Source organism: Pelodiscus sinensis, chromosome 28 (genome assembly GCF_052426305.1).
Source record: "Pelodiscus sinensis isolate ZL-2025 chromosome 28, ASM5242630v1, whole genome shotgun sequence".
Lineage (NCBI taxonomy): Eukaryota > Metazoa > Chordata > Testudines > Trionychidae > Pelodiscus > Pelodiscus sinensis.
This window is the reverse complement of record NC_143079.1, coordinates 1,822,501-1,842,790: the sequence shown is the minus strand read 5'-3', so window position 1 is coordinate 1,842,790 and position 20,290 is coordinate 1,822,501. Positions and strand designations below refer to the sequence as shown.

Here is a 20,290-nt window from a genome sequence, read left to right as displayed (position 1 = left end):
GAGGAGTGAAGACGAGACATGGCTGGGCCGACCCTACGGTCAATTTGGAGGACTTGTAGACAGTGGCCCCCTCCTCTGCATCGCCTGCCAGACAAGCAGCCTTAAAAAACACAGGCCCTGTCGGCTGCCGGCAGTGGGGGCTGCTCTGTGTGTGAGAGGGATCCCTGTCCTCAGCTGCTGTGCCCCAGAAGCGGCGCGTAGGCGCTCGGCGAGGAGCCGTGTTAAAGCCTCACTTCCCAGAGGCAGGCGGCTTGCTTTGCACAGAGGGGTCGAAGGCAGGAGCTTTGCTGCTAACCCGTCAATGCCAAGGGGCTCCCACGCTAGGTGGGTGTAGCAAGGAGCCTTTGCTACTGGGCACTTACACAGCAGCAAGAAAAATAAACCCCACGCCTGGAAAGGGCCGGGTTTCCCACGATACGGTGCAGGGGTCCTCGCTGCAAGTCCAAGATACGTTCCAAAACACTTGGATTTAGAGCAAAACAGCTTAAAGTGGGGGACTTGCATTTAAACACGTTGGGGGAGTGTTTTGCATGACTGCTAGCAGGGAATGGGAGGCCTTATACGGCATCAGCTCCTACAAACGGCAACGACTTTAGTGCGGAACGGCTGTGTACCAGGGCGACCGACAGCCGGGACCCCCGTACGGCCTGCGGTCTTTGGCACGTGCACCCCTCGCAGCAGTTTCAATAGGGCCCTGGTTTGCTGAGCTCAGGCAAAGCCGAGGTGGTGGCGGTTGCTCACAGCAGGTTTGTTTTCTTCCAGCCCGTGGTTAAAAACTGGGGGCGCGGCCCAAAGTGATAACACAAAAATGTTCCTCACCAAACTGAGCTCTGCCCCCCCCCCCCCCCGCCCGCCCGCCGTGCCCTACAGCTGGGCTTTAAGCCTGGAGGTTACCAGACCAGGATTTTTCTAAACAGCCTGAACTTGTCCCCCCCTCTGTGGGTAAACAGGCCAGGCAAGGGGGGCAGTTCGTCTGGGTCTGGAAAGGGCCCTTGCACACAAGGCTGCCGCAGAGGCCTGCAGGTCTGAGTGCCAGGAACGCCGATGCTCCATTCCCACCTCTGCATGTATAGCCAATAGCCCCTGCCAGCAGCTGGAGCCCTGGGCGAGGCTACAGACCACAGGGCTCAGGGCTATGGAAAATCCGCCCCTGCGCAGGGCCTGCTCCCCTGACCCACTTCCCGGCACCGGGTCGTGCTGTCGATGCCAGGGCCGCTTCTGTTTTCAGCGCTGCTCCCGCCTCTCCCTGTGCCAACGGGCAAGGCTCCCCCATGGCTGGCGGGAGCATCTCCGCTAAGTGGCCCAGCCTGTCTACGCTCGCGGCGGCGCAACAGAGAGAAACCAGTGTAAGATCCCCCCTCCCCCATGCAGCTGTTGGGAGCTGAGACTTTTTGTCAGGATCAGCACTTGCAACTTTACCCCGAGTGTCCTGGAATGGGAGGCAATATGACGCATTCCCCCCGCCCCACTCGTTTCGGGCAGCCCTGCCGCCCTGTGGCCACGAGGAGCACTGTGGCCACGGCCACTAGCAGGCACTGCACTCTGGCCAGGCCGCGCTTGGCTGGGCGCAGAAACGAGCAGAGAAGAGCTGCCCTGAGACGGCTGCACTCTGAATGGTGCCGTAGTGATTCTCCGCTCGCTGTGGTCAATCCGCCGCCCACGGAGGTAGCACCGTCCACGAAATAAAACCTCTCGCAGCGGCCTAGCTCGGGGGTCAGACGTCTCTGAGGACTGGGCCTCACTTCTGCCTCCAAAGGAGCGTCGGTTGCAGACGTGGCTATAAAAACAGAGCTGCCTTTCAAAGCCTGATGTGCAGCGGCCTGGTCCCGCAGGCAGAGGGGAAAATTGCTGCCCCAGACCAATCGCTCTTGATTAGCAGCTTTCCTGTTCAAATGTCGCTAGGGGAGCACGAGACTTCCCAGTTGTGGGGTGGCTCAGATCCTACCAGGGTGGCACCTCCAGACCTCTGGGGCTTTAGCTGAGTTACTCCCAAGCCAGGAAAACCGGCGTCCAGCTGACGTGAGCCTTGGAAGAGAAGCAATGTTACTAGAAAGGTTCGACGTGCCCTGACATGCCCAACCAGCCTTTAACATCGCTGGCAAGCTAGCTGGGCCTGCCATCACCAAGCTGTACCCACGTGGACTGTGCCCAGGATTTCTGCCGTCTCTTGTGCTGAGACACCCTTCCGGCCCAATCGCTTGAGAGGTGGCAACTATGAACCAGTTCGTACTTGCCATGTGCCAACCCAGAAACATGGTTCTTCCCTCGGGAAGCCATGGTGACTTGCAAAACTGTATGAGCCTTCTGGCTGAAAGGCACCAAGACACAAGGTGTCAAAGGAAGTCATGGCATGGAGAGAAAAACAAGAGGTAGTTTCCCAACAAACTGACTTTGTCCTGCTCATGTGGCATTTGATCCTTAGGCCAAGTCCACACACCAGGGGAAGGCTGGCTTAAGGGACGCAATTCCAGCTATGTAACAAAGGTAACTGGAGTCAATGTGCCTTAAAACGAGCTTCGCTGCCGTCCTCACAGCAGGAGGTACATGGGTGAAACGCTCCCGTTGGCTTCCCTTCGTCCTCAGGAACTAAGGAGTACCAGTGCAGACGATTTACTAGACCCGCTAAAGCGAACGCCGGCAGATCAACCGCCGCAGTGCTGATCTTCCCGCAGGTGGAGATGTGGCCTTAGTCTTGTCGAAGCAAAAACACGCTCCTCTGTGTTTAGGCAGCTAACAAACAGCTTTATTAATTAATAAAGCACAGCATGAGCCAAACGTGGTCACAGCAGAGCCGGGCCCAGTAAAGCTGCTAATACAATCAATCCTAGTATCTTTATACCCTTAGCCAAACAGTCTGATGTCAGGGCATCCATTTACAGAAATCTTCAATTAAATTTGGAAAAACAAAGCCTTATCAACAAGATGGCGGACAGGTGCGAGGGAGTACATCTCCTGTCCCAGCCAGCCCAATTAACACATACCAATAGCCCATCCTGTAGGCCTCTTCTCACGGGGTGACAGAAAGTTCACTCTGGTCTACGTGCTTGAGAGAAAAGCTGAAATGGTTTCTGATATACAAGATGGCTTCTAGCTAAACATAAAATAGCTTCTACAGTCTTCAGATGCAAATTAACCCTGACCAGCTCGGTGACTTCTCAAACCTCATGAATAAAGAGAAGCAGCAAGAGGAAGAAGTGATACCATTTTCAATTTGCTGCCTACGCAATGGAAAATAACAAAGTCATCGGGTGATTTTGATTGGGGAACAAAAAGTCCCTCAATGCCATTACTTGCCTGCTTTTTGCCCCGTCTTTTCATTTGCAACCAGTTTAAACTCCAGTGCCTTCTCCTTATGGAGCAATACTTCCTCGTTGCACAGAGGCTGATGGGCAGGAAAATTAAGACGCTACATCCCAGGCATGGAAAGTAGAGCCCACAGCGAGAGGCTGCAGCACCTGGAGGAGTTTCATGTTTCAGAAGAATGTGGCTTTGTTCTCCCAGACCCACTGGTAAGAGTTTCAGGATTCTTGTGTCACGTTAACGTTTTAACAGCACATTTGGTTGGGCCAGTTTTCAGACTGGAGCGAGGTAACTAGTGGTGGCCCCTGGGGGCTGAACTGGGACCAATCCTGTTCAACTTATTCTTGAATGATCTGGAAAAAGGGATAAATAGTGAGGTGGCAAAATTTGCAGATGATACTAAACTGCTCAAGACAGTGAAGTCTAATTGTAATGCACATTTACTGCTGCTTTCTGCATATGTATATAGCATCAGCATTGTGGCTGGATAATATTGTGGGTAAAGTATTGCATACAGCGAGCAAATAAGCACTCACTTCTGTACGTGTGATGTATTTATATTACAATGTACATTTATCAAATTAATGCTTAGCATTGTTATATCGTTTGTAAATTGCAAACTATTATTTACACACAATATGGAACGGTTCAGTAATTTTTGCTAATGAATATAAGCAAATCTTCCAGGAAGTCGCTTTGAAGCATGACCAAATAGACATTTTAGAGCATGACGCAATAGAAACAGCTATAAGTGTGGCTGGGGGCTCTTTTTGCTCCAAATAGCTCCAGGCTGAAGAAGCAATGGGATTTGCCATTTGCTACTGCTCCATTTTTAAGTCCTGAGCAATTTTGCTGTTACCCAGAGGTGTAAATTAGATTTATGCCTGACTATAGCTGTGTACGCATCTCTCCAAGAGTTCTAGACCCTGGTGATAGCCGAAGTAACAACAAACTGCTGTGTGCAAATGAGTTGAAGAGAAAGGGCAGTGATTTCATTAACTGTACGAGGGAGACTGCACTGATGGTGGGTTTCTTGGGCCAGCTGCCATGCCACTAAAAGCCGTGTAGCGTAGAAAGGAGAAAAACCTCAGCCGCATGGAGGCAATTGTGCATTGTGTACACGGGTGCGTTCCTTCCTGACCCCTGCAGGGGGCAGCCTGGGCCCTTAAACATGAGATTTGAGCGTAATCAGGAGCTCACTGCAGAGCTGTAAGCGCAACAAACCCATCGATGGCCTCGAGGAGAAGGCGATTGCTGACACTACCATGAGGAAAGGCGACTATGAATTTCCCTGTTCAGTCACATGCCAGGCCCAGCTCGACTCCCGCACACAGAGCTTGGATGCTTCATTCCAGCCACTGGCAGAATTTCTATCCTTAGAACATTTTAAATCAGCTCCACAGGCAGGAAAGTAAAAAGCCTAAAATACATCTCACTTCACGGTAGCTAAATAAACGAACTTCCAGGGATGAACTTCCACCCCCTCCCCGTCACTATTTAAATAGCTTCAACTTCCTGCCATTGGCTCCTGTTCGGGGGGGCTTGTCACCCTCTCTGTACGCTGGCCACCATTAGGGTGAACACGTTCATCGGTAAGGTGTTCGTTAGCCTTTCAGATGCCAGTCTCCTTGCTGTCTTTGCTGAAACAGACTCTCACCGCTCCCTCTCTGAGACGTCTGTCCCTAGCGATCACCAATGCAGCAGGCCGGGGTTAAGAATCGGATGTTCTCTCTGGTTAACTAAATCAGCTGAGAGAGGACTTACACATCTTATGCCTGCCTCATTGTGGGGCTGGTTCTCCAGACCCAACATAAATCAGACTAACGTGAGACTCTGCAGGTCTGTTCTGGTCACAACAGGCCACATTCCAATTTCACTCCGGAGAAAGTCTGTAGTGGATAGAGTGTAAAAATCGGAAGGAGGCTGAACATCTTCCACAAAGTCAGATCTGCCCTTGGAATCTAGCAATGGGCAAGGTGAGATACTGTATCTAGATATTTTTAGCTTTTATGACATTTATTAGCATAAAAATTAAGTATTAAAAACAATTCATCCTATCATGAGAAATTACTTACATTGCTGACATTTTTGACTTAAAATACCTATGATGAATACACATTATACTTCATTGGGATTATACAACGAACTATTTAGGGATGCCACAAGTTTCTACAAAGACAAAATGTCCAGCAACCAGAGCAGAAACTTGGAAAGCTCATGAGCAAGCAACACAATTGTCAGTAAAACTATTTCTCTTAGCCCATGATGAATCGGTGCTTGAATCTAGCAATCAGCCCGGTTTTTTCCATTGCAATACTTTATCTTTATTCTCTCTGCCCTTCCTTGTTATTTGTGCCTGTCCCATTCTGAAACCCCCGACAGAAGGGTTTTCATCATGCCACTAAGGGGGAAACACCACATTATTTCTCCTAAAATTATATATTGAGCACAAAAGGGCAAACTTTCGGTGGAAGCAGCACCTCACTGTAGTATGAAATTTGAGCTTTTTTGGGCTCCATTGCGATCGATCGATATACAGGAGCAGTGCAACTTAGCCTCAGCTCTGGGCCTTCAACATGCTAAAAAGCACCATCAGAATGAGGGTGGTTTTTGAATGGGAGTTTCCCCATCAGCAAGTGAACAAAACTAGAAGGTTTCTGTTTTGCATGGCGCTTACGTAGCGTCTGAATCGGATGCACCTGCCCAGCATGATTGGGTGTCGTGTCTGTTCTCATGGCACCGGTCAAACCACATTGCCCACGCCTGGGGACCACTGCTGGACAAGCAAATAATCTCGCCTACCACATCGCAGATTGGTCTGATGCAAAGCAAACTGCTTCCGAAAGTCTCACTGTGCCTGCCCCAGCAGTTGCTCATCGCGCACTGCCAGGGGGCAGGAGCTGCAGAGGCAGAAAATGCAAATCCTATTAGATACACGCTGCCATTCCCTGCCTCCGCTACTATTCTCTGTTGGATGGCCAGGGCGTGCGCTGGGCTCCCAGGAGCGTTCCTGGCACTCAGGGTTAGTGGCAGGACACTGCAGTTAAATCCCGCAGCTAGAAGCCCACGGCTGGCCCGTGCCGCTGCGTGGGGCCAAGGGGCTGTTGAATGGCAGTGTAGATGTTCAGCCTTGTGCTGCAGCCCCAGTTCTAGGCCCCGTCAAGATCCTCCAGGTTGTGGCTTGGACGAAGTACATCTCTGCTGCAATTCACGAGCCCTTAGCCTGTGCCCAGGGCAGCTGGCCAGGGCCAGCCACACATGCCCACTTGTTAGCACCAGAACAGCTGCGCTCCAAGCCTGAGGGTGCGTCTACACGGCACAGGCAGAAGCCGAGGAACCTGCCTCAGGAGGGTCTTGCCTGGTCTTCACGTGGCCAGAGAATGTCCTGGCTGGGTGGCTCGTGGAACCCAGGGCGGGCAGAGCCCTCAGGAGGCACCGAGGCCAGCCCCTGCCCAGAGCAGGACCAGCCCAACTCAACCAGCCCAGCCAGGCCTTTGTGGAGCTGGGCCTTGAAAAAACCTCTAAGGATGGAGCTTCCACCCCCCCACTCCCTGGGTATCCCATCCCAGCGCGTCACCCCCCTCCTGGGGAAAGAGTTTTTCCTAACATCCCCCCTAACCCCTCCCCCCCCCCGCAACTTGAGCTCATTGCTCCTTGTTCCTCCATCTGCCCCCCCCCTGAGAACAGCCTCTCTGCAGCCCCTTTGGAGCCCCCCTGAAGGGAGTTAGCGGCTGCTCTCAAATCCCCCCTCGCTCTGCTCTTCTGCAGGCTAAACAAGCCCCAATCCCTCAGCCTCTCCTCATCGGTCATGTGCTCCAGCCCCTCATCATTCTGGTTGCCCCCCGCTGGACCCTCTGCGATGCGTCCACACCCAGCCGAGGTGTGTTCGGACCCTGGCTCACGCAGAGAGGCTAATCAGGGAGAATCGGGCCCGAGGAGGAGGGGGACCCAGAGGGAAGCAATGGCTAGTTCCTGCTCTCTCTTACAGAGAACCCGGCCTTGTTGGGATGCCACAGGAACGATCTCCAGCACGTCCAGCGGGCTCCTGGCTCCGCCAAGCGCTCCCCTCCCCAACGGGGGCAGCTTTTCGGTAGCGCCCCAGACCCTGCGCGTGCCCTTGCTAGCCTACCGCCGCGCTCCAGCACGTCTCCCACAGGCCTGCAGGGGCCGCGTCGGGGGCGCTGGCGTGGGGAAGGGGACGCCCGCGAGCGGCCGGGCGGGACGCTGCCTGGCTGAGACCCAGCGGGAAAACTCCCAGGACACAACGGCGCCCTAATTCCGCTCTCTGCCCCACAGGCCCAACTGCCAGATTATTACGCTCCCTGGACGAACGTCGCGGCCAACCTGCCCCACCTGGTAGAGACGCAGCAGCTCCGCGGGGAAGTGGCAAAGGTTTGGGCACTGCTGGGTGCGGGTTATATGCCCCAACGCCCCCGAACCTGCACTAATGCCTCCCCTCCCCCCACAGATGCCCCTGCTCAGCGCACGGCACCTGCGAGGACACAGGCAGTTGCGCCTGGCTCACCTGGCTCTCGGCGTCATCACCATGGGCTACGTGTGGCAAGGTGGCGGGAGGCAGCCCGCGAAGGTCAGCGCCATTCTGCCTCCGCAACGCCCACAGCCAGCCCCCGGCCGGGCTCCCCTCCCCTCGGCTGGCCAGAGACCGAGGCGCACGTGTGGGGAACGGCGCTCGCTCGCTTACTGGCACCGCAGGCTGCGCGCTCGTTCGCAGGCTCCCTCGCTCCCCTGAGCCGTGGTGCGAGCGAACCTGCCCAGCCCCAGAGACAAGCCGACGGCAGCGAAAGGCCACGACCTGCCTGCGGGCCGCCCTCTCCAGAGGATGAAAGGCTGGGACGGGCAGGGGCCTGGGCTCACCCCACGCGGCTCTGATCTCCAGGGGGAGCCGACCCGCTGGCTCAAACGGGCCGGGGGAGAGGAACCTGCCCGGCACAGCAGCCCGGTACCGTAACGCTCTTGTTTAACCTAGATCCTGCCCAGAGCGCTCGCGGTGCCTTTCTGCGCCGTCTCGGCGCGCCTCGGCCTGCCGCCCATCCTCGTCTACGCCGACTGCGTTCTGGCCAACTGGAAGAAGAGAGACCCCCGGGGGTAGGTTGGCCTCCAAGCTCAGCGGCAGCCGCCAGCCCCCACCATGCTTAGCGGACAGGCTCCCCCCACCTGGGTGTGTGGGCCGCCCCAGGGCACGCCCAGAGCAGGACACGTGAATGCTCGTGACGTGTGACTAGCGTGAACCTGTCCGCGTGTCAGCCACTTTCACCAAGCCAGGCAGCCTCCTGTCGGGGGCAAACCTCCCCAGGGGACCAGTCAGCTACCGACTGCAGCGCTCTGGCCGTGGCGACACTGACCGGCCCCAGGCTGGGGATGGGCGCTGCAAACAGCTGAATCCAGCCAGACAGTAAATGCCAGCCCAGAGCTCCCACCTGGGACTGGGTGCGGGACACCCCATGGTCTCTGCAGCCCCTGTTAGGGATCACTGGTTGGCTGGGTTTTGTGATGACCCCCCCTCCCCGCACTGTCTACTCCCGAGAACCCAGGTCACGCCGTTCACCAGCACTAGGTCGCGGTTTTAACATCGTCTCTCTTTCTTCCTCTCTCTCCACCTGGGCTGCGACTGGAGGCCCCTGAGCATCGGGTGAGTGGCTCCTGTTTGCCTTAGAGAAGGGCCGGCCTTTGGCGCATGTGCCAGAGGGCCACGCGGCTGGGAGTTTTCACCGCTGGTTTCAGCCGTTCCATCATAAATCTGGGACAACACACGACCTTGGTGGGGAGAGAGGGAGGCTGGGACGGATTCGTTTATGCTCACAGTGTACCAGTGCAACCACCGCCAGGCAGATTTGAACCTGGGACCTCTGGAGCTTAGTATAGGAGCCTCTGCCCTGTGAGCTAAAAGCCAGCTGGCTCCCAACCCGTGCTGTTGGTCTTATCTATTGCTGTGGTCTAGGTGCCACTGCATGGGACAGTGAACCACACTAGGGCTGCGTCTACACTGCAGGCTTCTTGTGCAAGAACTGTTTTGTGCTTGAGTTCTCGTGCAAAAGGTCTTCCACAAGAGTGTGTCCACACTGCCATGTGCTTTTGTGCAAGAGCGTCCATGGCAGTGTGGATGCTCTCTTGAGCAAGAAAGCTCTGATGGCCATTTTAGCCATAGGGGCTTCTTGCGCAGGAAATTCATGTTGTCTGTCTCCACTGGCCTCTTGTGGAAGCGCTCTTGCACAAGGGGGCTTGTTCCTCCTGGGGAGAGGAATACCGCTTCCGGAAGAAGCCCTGTTTTCCGACGCTGTGCTGTAAATTTACTTGTGCAAGAACACACGTGCAGTGTAGGCGCTCTGCAAGTTGTTGAGCAAGACCAGCTGTTCTTGTGCAAAAAGCCTGCAGTGTAGATGTAGCCTAGGTGTGTGGCTCACACCAGCATGGCACAAACGTACGTGGGAATGGGACAAGCCACTCACTGCTGCAGGGCGGCTTAGAGAACACATGCAAATGTGTGCAAGACTGGCAGGTGGAACCAACCTTGGGACCCCTGGAGCTCGGTGCAGGCATCCTAACAGCCTGAGCTGAAAGCCAGCTGCCTCCCTGCTACGGCTGTAGCAGACCCCCTGTTCTCAATGCCCCTGCACGGGGCAGTGACCCACCCCCAGCGGGGGTGTGAGTTACACATGCGCCCTGCCGTACGCAGCTCAATTCAGAGCCATCTCTGGCTGGCAGCCTCACTGGGTGCTAAGGGCCTAAGGTTACCACGGGCTTTGCTTTTCTATATGCATCTGTCACCCGAAGAGCAGGCAGCCCGCCCGCTCGCCGCACCCTCGGCCCGAGAGGCGTGTACGTTGTAGCTGATGCTGAGAAGCTGTGTCCAAGGAGGACGGTGCAAACGATTATGACAACGGGCGCGTATTACTGGCCTCGCCCTGGGGGATGCGTCTTTCTTCCCACAGGAATCTGGACACCCTCTTTTCATTCCCTGGCGGGGACAGCAGCAAAGGGTTCTTCCTAGTCTCACTCCTCGTTGAAGTGGCAGCCACCCCGGGGCTCCAGGTACAGCGTCCTAGTGGAGCAGCCGGGGGTCGCTCCTGGACTAAGTGCAGTTTAGCGCTTAGAGAGCGTTACCACCCAGGCTCGCCACGGCGATTAGGGGCTACTCACAGGGACCAATCACTCCGGGGACAAGTGCAGGGTTTCCCACTGTCCACCTAAACCCTCGTGTGGTAGACGTAACTTTGCACCCTCCCCTCTGCATGGGCTGGCATCGGTTTTCTCCTCCTTTGCCTACAGGCAAGAGTCCCCCCCCCCCCAAACGAGCAAATTGGTGCCAACCGTTAGCGTAGCTCACAGCAGACTGATTTCCACCCTCCCATGATGCTGCGGGGCACTGGAGGAGCCTCAGCATCTCTCGCGGGGTCCCAGCCGCAAGGCTGGGGAGAAGGGGCTTGGCTATGTTACTTGAAGAGGACGGGGCTGTACGCGAACCCCTGCTAAGAGCCCAGCTTTGTTCCCTGGAGAGGGGTCCTGCTAGAAAACCCTGGGAGGGACCTAGGTGCCGGCACCACTTTCCCCAGAAAGCCTGATTTGTATTCTGAGGCCAAGGCTGTTTTTCCTCTGTTCCCTCCAAGGCAATCCCCACGATTGTCAAGGCCGTACTGCGCCAGGACCTCTGCTCCGTGCACACAGCACTGCAGGACGTGGCCCTGGCTATATGCAGAATGCAGGAAGCTTTCACACTAATTCATGGTAAGTGCTTTGGCAGCCGCGCTTGCGGTTTGTGACCCAAACGATCCCAGCACACAATTGAAACGAATGCAGCAATCAGTCCCTGTTTGAGAGAGACCCACAGCTGCTTGTAGTTGGGAGGGAAACAAACATCCCGGCTGCCTGAGTCTCCTTATGGCCAGACAGGTAAGGAGTGAGGAAGCGCCTGCATCCTTCCCATGTGCCCAAGGCGCGGTACCCTCAGACAGGAGCCAAAGGACTCGCATTTCCTGCCCCTAAAGCTCCCCCCGTCGGCGCTGAACGAGGCGGGCCCTGTTGGAAGCGTGTCTCACCGACGGGGGGGGCAGGCCGGCCGGCCGACTGGCACACACGTTGTAGCCGGGGGGATCAGGCCCCAGAGGTGGCAGCCTTGTCACACACTGAAATGTGAGACCTGGATCCACCCCACTCAGCTCTGGGGGGCTGACTCCCTGGCACGATACCTGCTGGGAATTCTTAGGCAAACCCTTTGGCTCTGTCCCTGGAGCGCGCGGCAACTACTGCTGACCGCCCATAGCAGAGCTCTGCTTGCCCATTCCCTCACACACCCTGCCCAAGTGGCATGGGCGAGGGCTGGCTGCAAACCACTGCACGGGCCCTGCCGGGCTGGAGGACGGCTTTGCCGCCTGGTACCACAGAGAGCCGCGCCCGCTCCCAGAGAGCCGCCGTCGCGTGTGCTTTCGGGGAGCCCCTCGCTGGCCTGGCCTCGCCCCCGGAGCTCCGCTCACTCAAGTGGGGGCAGTGCTGGGTTCGTAACGGTCACGCTGCTGTGCTGTCATGGCCGCCCAGACAGATGAAACACTTTGCGCCAATGAGGAAGGGTCGCACGGCACCGTTCCAAGCCAACCAAGAGCACTCCCATTGCTGGCCAAGTGCCAGAGCTGGCAAGCCAGGGCCCTCAGGGTCAGTTGCATCTGTTGCTTCTGGCTCCAATGTCACCCGAACAAGCGTCCCGTCTCTCCACAGAGCATGTCGATCCGGGACTGTTTTTCAGAACCCTTCGCATCTACCTCGCCGGGTAGGTACCTGCCCTGGGGCACTATCTCTTTAGGGAGAGGGAAGTCCCTAGGCTGCCTCCGACCAATCCCCGGCTGGTGTGAGACACAGCACTTCCAGCACAACCTGCCTGCTCCAGAAACGTCTCCCCATCCCGCCCGTTAGCAGGTGGCCCCAAAGCAGGACTTTCAGAATTTCCAAGTTGCTAGAAGGAGGGAGAATTTTCCATGTATCTATCGCAGCACGAGGGTACAAACGGTCACTCGCTCCACCCTTTGTAAACGCTCACAGAGCGCTCACCTCCCAGCAAGCGAGAGTATTTACGCTTCTGCTGCCCCCTTCCAGAGGCTGCTGACACCGGCGCTGTTCCCTTCCCCCTTTCCTTGTGCTTCTCTCTTGCCCTCTCTGGCAGGAAGTGGCCCAGATGTAGGTTGACCAGATGTCCCGATATCAGGGTGCTGTTGTAAATAGGGTCCTGTTCCTCCTCCGCACCCTGATTTTTCACACTGCTACTTGATGTTCCATTAGAAACTTTGCCCATCACACGGAGGAGCTTGTCCCTGTTGAGTAAAGAACGAAGAAGTTCCCAGCCGAGTCTGACCCTGCCTAGAAGCTGCATTAGAGCTCTGAGCCCCCCCTTCCCACAGCGAGCACGATAAGTTCCTTGGGAGAGGAGGCCTTGGAGGGGCTAAGGCCACTCTGCGTTACCAGAGCACAGCTCTTGCTGTACAGCCAGTTTCCAGGACAACTGTCTCTGTCCAGGACTGACCCGTGCTGCAAGTCACTAGTGTGTATTGGTTAGCACCGCATGTAACTATCAAACCGCACTAGGGAGGTTTGGCGACAAAAGGGCTGTCAACAGGCAAAAGTCGCCAAAGGTGAAAACCGGTCGAGCTGGTTTTTCTGCTTCCCATGATCGGCATTTCATGGCTACATGGCTAGCACCCTGGGGACAGATAGAGCAAAGCATTGTGGGTAAGCATCCCACAGTGCACTGTGGTGGGAAGGCTGAGCTAATCCCTGCAATTCTTGGGATTACCTCAGAGCTCTATGAGCTCTCTGTGCTAAGAAATGTCGAAGCAGCACAGCCGTCCCTCCTACAGCAGTCTGCCTGGTGCTGGGTTCCTAGCCGGGCAGAACAGGAGCACTCCAGTGATTTGCTCTTTGTTTGTTCCCCAAACGGAGCAGCTCACTCAGTTGTTAGACACTTCCCGGAGCTCTGAACGGGGGAGGGGTGCAGGCCTGCAGGGCAGCAGAGTGCACAGAACACTGAGCAGAGCCATCAGGGCAGGCCTTGTAGGATACTGGCGGAAGCCAGTTCTCTCACCAAAACAAACAGAAGAGTCCACACTGGCTCTCTGTTGACAATAAAGACAAAAGTCTCTCACAGGCTGGACGTTTTTTGTCACCAAAATGGGGTGTTTTTCCCCAACAAAAGTCACATGGCAGTGTAAATGCTCTCACTGCTTTGTCACCAAAAGGCAGATTGTGGTGACAAAACGTGCCAGTGTAGACAAGCCCGCAGTCAGTACAGCGAAACCCTGCAGCTGCTTCTCACTTCATGTTTTTGGAACTAGCTGGAAGGACAGTTCCCTGATGCCGGAGGGGCTGGTGTACGAGGGGGTGTGGGAGGCCCCCAGGCAGTTTTCCGGTGGCAGCGCAGCACAGAGCTCTACGTTACAGTGCTTTGATATCCTGCTGGGAATCCCGCACAGCACAGCACAGGGTAAGTGGCCTGGAAGCAGCCGTTGGACGAGGATAGACGCCGTTCACCAGAGATTCAGGTTGTAGTGCTTCAGGTTAGTCCAGAACTCTCCTGCCGGCCATCGCTGCTCGGGGGGTCTCCACAGACCGGGATTTCCCTCCCACAACAGATACAGGTCTCACACGGCCCAGGGCCAGAAAACCAGCAGTGCCACCGGCATCGTTAGTGACGGCATTAGAAACCACGGGCGTGTTCACACAGCGTGCCAGCCTCCCCCCAGATAACCCAGAAGGGCAGAACTCCCCCTCATTTTCAGAGGGAATTGATACGTCGGCCACAGCGTGGCCCCTTCCCGAGGCAGGGGGCGGGGTGAAAGTTTGCAGCAGGGCACTGGCGTTAGGGGAGAAAGAGAGTCACCAGGTGGCCACTGATTGACATTGGTTTTGGTAATTCACTCCTCAGAGGGGTGGCCGTTGCCATTCAGCTGGCTGCAGGCGAAGGCTGAGTTGGGCTAAGCTGGGTAACCACTCGCCTTGCTGTTGCAGGGTTCTCGGCAGAGTATCTCAGGCGCATGCGGGACTACATGCCGGCGGCTCACAGGGCCTTTATCCAGACCCTGGCATCTGGCCCTTCCCTCCGGCAGTTTGCACTGGTGACGGGCAACGCAGGGCTGCGGGCTGCCTTCAACCAGTGCGTGGCGGCGCTGGCGGCGCTCCGGAGCTACCACATCCAGGTGGTCACCAAGTACATCACCATCCCCGCAGGGAGGAGCCGAGCGGAGCAGCAGCTCGGGGGCTGTGTTCAGGAGGGCGCGTCAGTGCGCTCAGACATGGGAACCGGCGGGACAGACTTCATGCGCTTTCTCAAAGCCATCCGAGACAGCACCCACACGGCGCAGCTCACGGACTAGCCCGCAGCTACAGGGGGCCCTCCAGACCCTGCCCCTCCCCTGGTGCACTCAGCCCTGGTAGTCACCCCCCAAGATGGACGGGGGAGGGTTTGGGGAAGGACTGGGCCTCCTGTCCGACAGTCCGGGGGAGCAGGCAGAAGGCACCCAGCTGGAGCTATGGACCCCTACAGACAGAGGCATGGAGGGCGCATTCTCTGAAACCACAAGGCCTGGCTGGTGCCCCAGGGCTGGCTCACTGACTGGTGACTTGAGAGGCTTCTGTGCACTGGATACACTTTGGCTGAGGACAGCCCAGCCCGTCGGCCGCGGGGCCCTCGCTTTGTAGCCTGCTTCCCTTGGGTCTTAGTGCTCAACCGCTCCCTGCACTCACTCTTGAAGGGGACATGCTGTTTTAATTTATTTTTTTTTTATTTTTTTTTGCTCAACAACTTTGGTTCCCCCCCCCCCTCTTTTTTTTCTTCAACAGAATTTTTTTCCTGGTGTTTTTTTTTGGAGCGGGGTGTTCAATATTTTTGTTTCAACCATCTGGCAACCCTACAGGTGCCACTTAAGGCAATTCCCTCCCACCCACCAATGCCCCGAGCAGGTGCTGACTCATGGCCAGGGCAGGCCTGGCCTGTGGGGCAGAGCCGGGTGTGGAGCTGCAACATCGGGGATCTATTTCCTGTTTCAGCGCCAATCTCTGGCAAGACCCTGGCCAAGCCAGGCAGGGCCAGGTTCTCCAGAGCGCCTGCCAAGCCCTCGTCCCTGAGGTGACCGCGCCGCCCCCAACCCCTATGCCCTGGAGAAGGGCAGCGCTTGCCTGGCTAGGGCCATACCATGCACGCGGCACAGAACCACAGCCCACGCCAGAGTGGGAAGGGGCATGGCAGCCAAGGGACGTTGTCTGTCACCCGAGGGTCTCACTAGGCTCTGAAGGCTGAGGCCGGGGGGGGTGGGGGTGGTAGGGCAGGCTTTTCTTGCCATGCTTGCAGACTGGGCAGGGGGAGGGGCAGGGCTCTGGGGGAAGGTGGGCCTCAGTCCAAGGAGCCGTGTGTGATTTGTTCACTTTGCAGAGGCGGAGGTACAAGGACTGGACTATTCAAACGTGGAGAGCCAGCTGTAGGGGCCAAACTGACTAGCCCACGGTCCACCAGGCAGACACCCCCCCCCAGTTCCGGCTCACAGGCCTCTGGGACCCTCCCTGGAAAGCTGACAGAGGGTCTGACCGACTCCGAGAGTTGAAGGGCTCCCAGCTGTGCAGAGAGCAGGGCCGATGGGGGATTTGGGGGGTTGAAAGGTTTTGCCCTGAGCTGTCCCATTCAGCCAGGACACCACCAGCCCGAAAGGAAGGGGGCCTGGCGGTGGGTGATGCAGTGAGCCGTTGGCTGGGCCTCTGTAAGGTTTACTTGGTCTTGTCTAACCAGCCAGCAGCTTCCTCCTGTCTGCATTAACCACCTAGCGGGCAGGGAGTTTTGTTCCCCATGTATCACTGAACCAATTAGCTTGGGAACCGACATCGCCTTCTTCTAATGACTCCCCCCATAAATAGCTGTTTGATAGTCCCCATTAGCTGGGTGCATGCAGTAGGTACAGCTGCATATTATGCTCCAGTGACAAGCACATTAGCAGCATGTAATTTACTAATGCAAATTAAAACAGTCATTAGTATCTTATGCTCTATTTGGCATTGGCAAATTCATAACGACATTAGCATACATTTAATCATTAGGAAGTTAGCTGGAAACCCAAAGAAATCCTTAAGTGACATGAAACGTGTATTAGGAAATTATTTTACCCCCTGCTGTGACCTGCTTATTTTTGTGACAGCCACTTCAGTTTTGGTTTCCATTAGCTTCTGGGCTAATAATAGCCTTGGCACAGCCCCGCTCAATCAGCAGCACCGAGACTAAGATACAGCCCATGCCTAGCGGTGCACATCGCCCCTTTGAGGACGGGACAAAATACTTGAAACCCGGGGGGCAAGCTGCGTGCTAAGGTCTGCCTGAAGGGAGCTGTGGACTGGAACACACATGATCAGCCTCTGTACCTAGCTAGTATAATGGGCGTTGGGTTTGTCCGCCCAGGACAAGCTCCTGCAATCAGAGGAACAGCAGGTCGGGCCAGTAGATGGCAGCCTTGGGCTAGAAGCCGGGAAACGGAGGGTCACCGATTTCCAGTCCAGCCAGAAGGAACTATAATGAACCGTAGCCTGACCCCTGTACAAAACACAGGCCAGAGGGCCTCCCTGGGCAGCGTCTGCGTCAAATCTAGCCCATACCATCATCCAAGAGCTGTGTGGTGGCTCTGCTTTGTGACCTCAGGCAAGTCACCGTCTCTCTCTCGGCCCCCGTTTCCTCTCCCACCTTTTGTCCATCTGCTGTGCCCAGAGAGCGAGTTCTTCGGGGCTGGGACTGCCTGACCCGCGTCGGTGCAGTATGTGGCGGGGGGGGGGGGAGATTCTGGGGGCTACCGCATTGCAAATAATAAACCAGCCCTTCCCCTATCTCCTTTCCGAAGCAACAGTTATCCGTACGTGTCCTCGGTTCTCAAATAGTGTAAAAGATCCCAGACACAGTCTGCGCGCCCCTTCCCAGCATAGTGTCCCCATGAGGCCATGTAACTCCAGGAGCCAGGCACAAGCGTGGAGTCCCGGCCCGGCTGTATCTGTGATTTAAATGCAGGTTCCAAGGGCTCGCCCCGGAGCTTGTGTAACTCCAGCTAAGGCCATGGAGCTGCGCCAGCTAGTCCCCAACTGCCTTGTCGCCCTGAGAGGTGCTGCCCGCACAGCCAGGGGAAGAGTGTTCCACCTCACGGCGTCAGGGCCAAGGCCAGTCACAGGCCAGATGGGAACAGACGCTGCCCAGTTGCAGAGCCACAAGCAACAGAGGCCAGGAACCCGGGGGCAAGGGAGAGGCGTGCGCAGCATGCAGGGCCGAGGGGGCTGGTGCACTGCGGTGCTGACGGCAGGCCGGGGACTCCTGCTCTGGCCATAGCGGGGACCAGCCTGGGTTTGCTGTGCAGCCGCGGGGAGGCCGTGCTAGAGCACACCTGCGCTGGGCAGGGGCAGGGCGAGCCGGCAGGGCTGCTGCCTGTTCCTCTGGATGGGGCATGTGTAGGCAGGGAGCACAGCCCCATGCAGCAGCTGTGTGGGAGGAGGGGAGGAACTCACAACGGCCCCCCCCAGGAGACACAGGAACGGAGCAGACTGTGGAGCCGGGGGTCAGGTTGTGGGGTACAACAGCAGAGTGGAGACAGTCTCTTACCCAAGGGACTATGAACAACGGCCGCCAGGCACTTGGCACTGGCCACGGGCTGCTTCTCTGGGGCGGGGCAGGGGGACTAATAGGGCCTAAGCTATCAGAGAGGACAGAGACGCTTACACATCTATTGCACTCCTTTTCCAGGCAGGCCCTTGAGCACATGCACACACAGAGACACGGCCCTACCTGGACTCTAGCAAAGGCGGGGCGAGGGCTCCCATCTCTCAAGGCTGGAGCACAGGGGCAGGGCTGGGGATGTGCCGTTTGCTTTCGGGACCACATCTTGGGATTGAGCAAGACCCCTCAGCGCAGGAGCCTGCCTGCTCCAATTGAGCTGACTCAGAGCCGGCACGTACCCGACTAGCTGATCTCCAACGTCACTTCCAAGACACCAAACGGCCTGGTAGCACTTTACAGCCTAACACAGCGTAGCTGGGCTCGTGTGCAGGGGTCGTGTAACTAGTTCGCATCCGATAACGAACGAGACTGTGGCCATTGGACAGTGAGACGCTTCGCTCAGACCATTGGTTGTTTTTTCCTGGACAGACTAACTCGGCTACCCCCGGAAGCATCTGATCACTTCCAAAGGGAGCCCAGAGCCCTGCAGGATGGCTCCCCCTGAAACTGACCCAGCTGCTCTGCTTACCTCGCCAGCCCTGGGCAGATCACACTGCAACCTGGCCTCCCTGCCCGTGGCTCAGCGGTTCAAACCCAGGTTGCGCTCTTTTATCAAGACCACTCTCTGGACGCAGTAAGCCAACGCCCCGCATTGCCCTATGAAAACCAGCTAGTCACTGTGCGCTTTCCCATGCTAGGTCTTTACACACCAGCGACCTGCATCGTCCCCATGCTAACGCCCCGCCGGCAGAGGTCACCCCCCCACATTTTTGGTTCACACGCCCCTAGAGCGCTGGCTGTTGGACACAAAGCGTATGCCTCTCCCTGTATTGACAGGCGTATCGATGCATCCACAACAGGCAGAGCTAACCAGGGTCCGACTTGCGCGTCATGGCTGGCATCAGCTGCACCCTCCTCTTTTGCTACAGCACAGGAACTGATGAGGGTGATAGACCGCGTAAGATGCATCCCTCTTCCAAAAGGACAAAGAATGAATGAACCGATCAGACAAGCCCACTATCATCAATTCATAGTTTGAATTAGAATCATACGGATAGATCACTCTAAACCCCGTGATTTTAACAGGGGAGGGGAGAGCGTTCTAATAAATGCCCCAAGTCAGCCTATAGCGCTTTATGAAATTCTGCGGCGTGTGCAGGAAACACACTCCTCGTAACAGAGAATGAGAACCTTTCCTTAGGACTTTTGCATAAGGGGAATGTTGATTAGCGATGGTGCCTTATCAGCAACCTTTAATCGTGTTTACTCAGACCCTCTGGCCATTGGACAGTGAGGACTCTTCGCCCAGGACAAAGGTCTGGTACTGCTGGATTCCTGGGAAAATGCTTCACTTACTCAGCATATTACGAGTGTGCTCATTTGATGCTTCCCATGGCAAGGCCAGCACCTAGATAAGCACCTGAATCTTCTCTTATGCAAGTAGGTTTTACTCTCCCAGACTGGCACGGAGTTCAGCTGTCGAATGATGGAGATTGAGAATGGAAATGAGGACAAACCCCGGCTTTTCACTTTAAGAAGGTTTCATCTTTCTGAAGATTATGGCTTCCTTCTTCCAAATCCTCTGGTAGGGACTCTCGCTCTGTGAGACATTCATGTCAGGGGAAACGCAACACCTTCCTTGCAGCTGGGTTGTGGGCAGTTGTCTGATGCTATAGCAACTGGTCGTGTTTGTGTATAAATACTGGTAAATGATTCCATTATAATTTGTTTCAATATTTATGCAACCCCTCAAAAATTAACTAGAGGACACGATTCTAATTCTTGAAAAGCAATAGAAGTGGCAGGAGCAAGCTGTGAGGAGAAGAGCAATGGCATCTTCCCTCGACACCAAAGAATTGATCTTGTATTTACAGCTTTGCAGTGAGGCTGAGTACGGCGGGGGTGGGAGGGGGGAGGGCGGGGAGATTTAGATACAGATTTTCAGCTTTAATCTTTTTTTTTTTTTTTTTTTTTTTAAGAAGTGACAGCAAGTGATAAATAGCACTCCTTGAGCAGAAGCTAGCAGGGAGGAAATGAACGGCAGATTATGCAGGTAAAATGGTGAGATGCAGGATACAGAGGAGGAGGATGTTAAACGCACACCATTGGCCACAATGCCAGCCCTTTAAAGGGCCTGATCCTGCCAGGTTCTGAGCAGGTGAAGTCAATGGAGTGGTCAGCAATTAGCAATTTGTAGGGTCGAGCCTTTCAAATCATTGCATGTACAGGCACTAGGATGGGAGTGGCTATTCCTGTCCC

The 20,290-nt window shown here is 55.9% G+C and overlaps 2 protein-coding genes across 3 annotated transcripts in view; both read left to right on the top strand.

Moving 5' to 3' along the window:
• The first annotated feature begins 2,865 nt into the window (after nt 1-2,865).
• Nucleotides 2,866-15,561, top strand: LOC102455437 (indoleamine 2,3-dioxygenase 1). Its single transcript, XM_006113257.5, has 10 exons — nt 2,866-3,509; nt 7,597-7,692; nt 7,769-7,888; nt 8,288-8,406; nt 8,936-8,950; nt 10,251-10,350; nt 10,926-11,043; nt 12,028-12,079; nt 13,635-13,783; nt 14,308-15,561. Exons 1-10 carry the CDS (start codon nt 3,420-3,422, stop codon nt 14,670-14,672), a joined length of 1,224 nt encoding a protein of 407 aa, XP_006113319.3. The 5' UTR covers nt 2,866-3,419; the 3' UTR covers nt 14,673-15,561.
• A 3,802-nt stretch (nt 15,562-19,363) lies between these two features.
• IDO2 (indoleamine 2,3-dioxygenase 2) overlaps nt 19,364-20,290 on the top strand; it is a 16,165-nt gene continuing 15,238 nt past the window's right edge. For both annotated transcript variants that reach the window (XM_006113251.5, XM_089773766.1), the window contains exon 1: nt 19,364-19,616. In XM_006113251.5, coding sequence (XP_006113313.2) covers nt 19,515-19,616 — 102 coding nt within the window. In that variant the 5' untranslated portion in view covers nt 19,364-19,514. The remainder of the gene's footprint in view (nt 19,617-20,290) is intronic.

Bases quoted from the DNA above. Each gene is read 5' to 3' on its own strand.
- LOC102455437 (XM_006113257.5), top strand. From the start codon at position 3,420: ATGGAAAGTAGAGCCCACAGCGAGAGGCTGCAGCACCTGGAGGAGTTT. The intron at 3,510-7,596 runs GTAAGAGTTTCA...TCTGCCCCACAG, and splicing joins TTGTTCTCCCAGACCCACTG to GCCCAACTGCCAGATTATTA. The intron at 7,693-7,768 runs GTTTGGGCACTG...CTCCCCCCACAG, and splicing joins TCCGCGGGGAAGTGGCAAAG to ATGCCCCTGCTCAGCGCACG.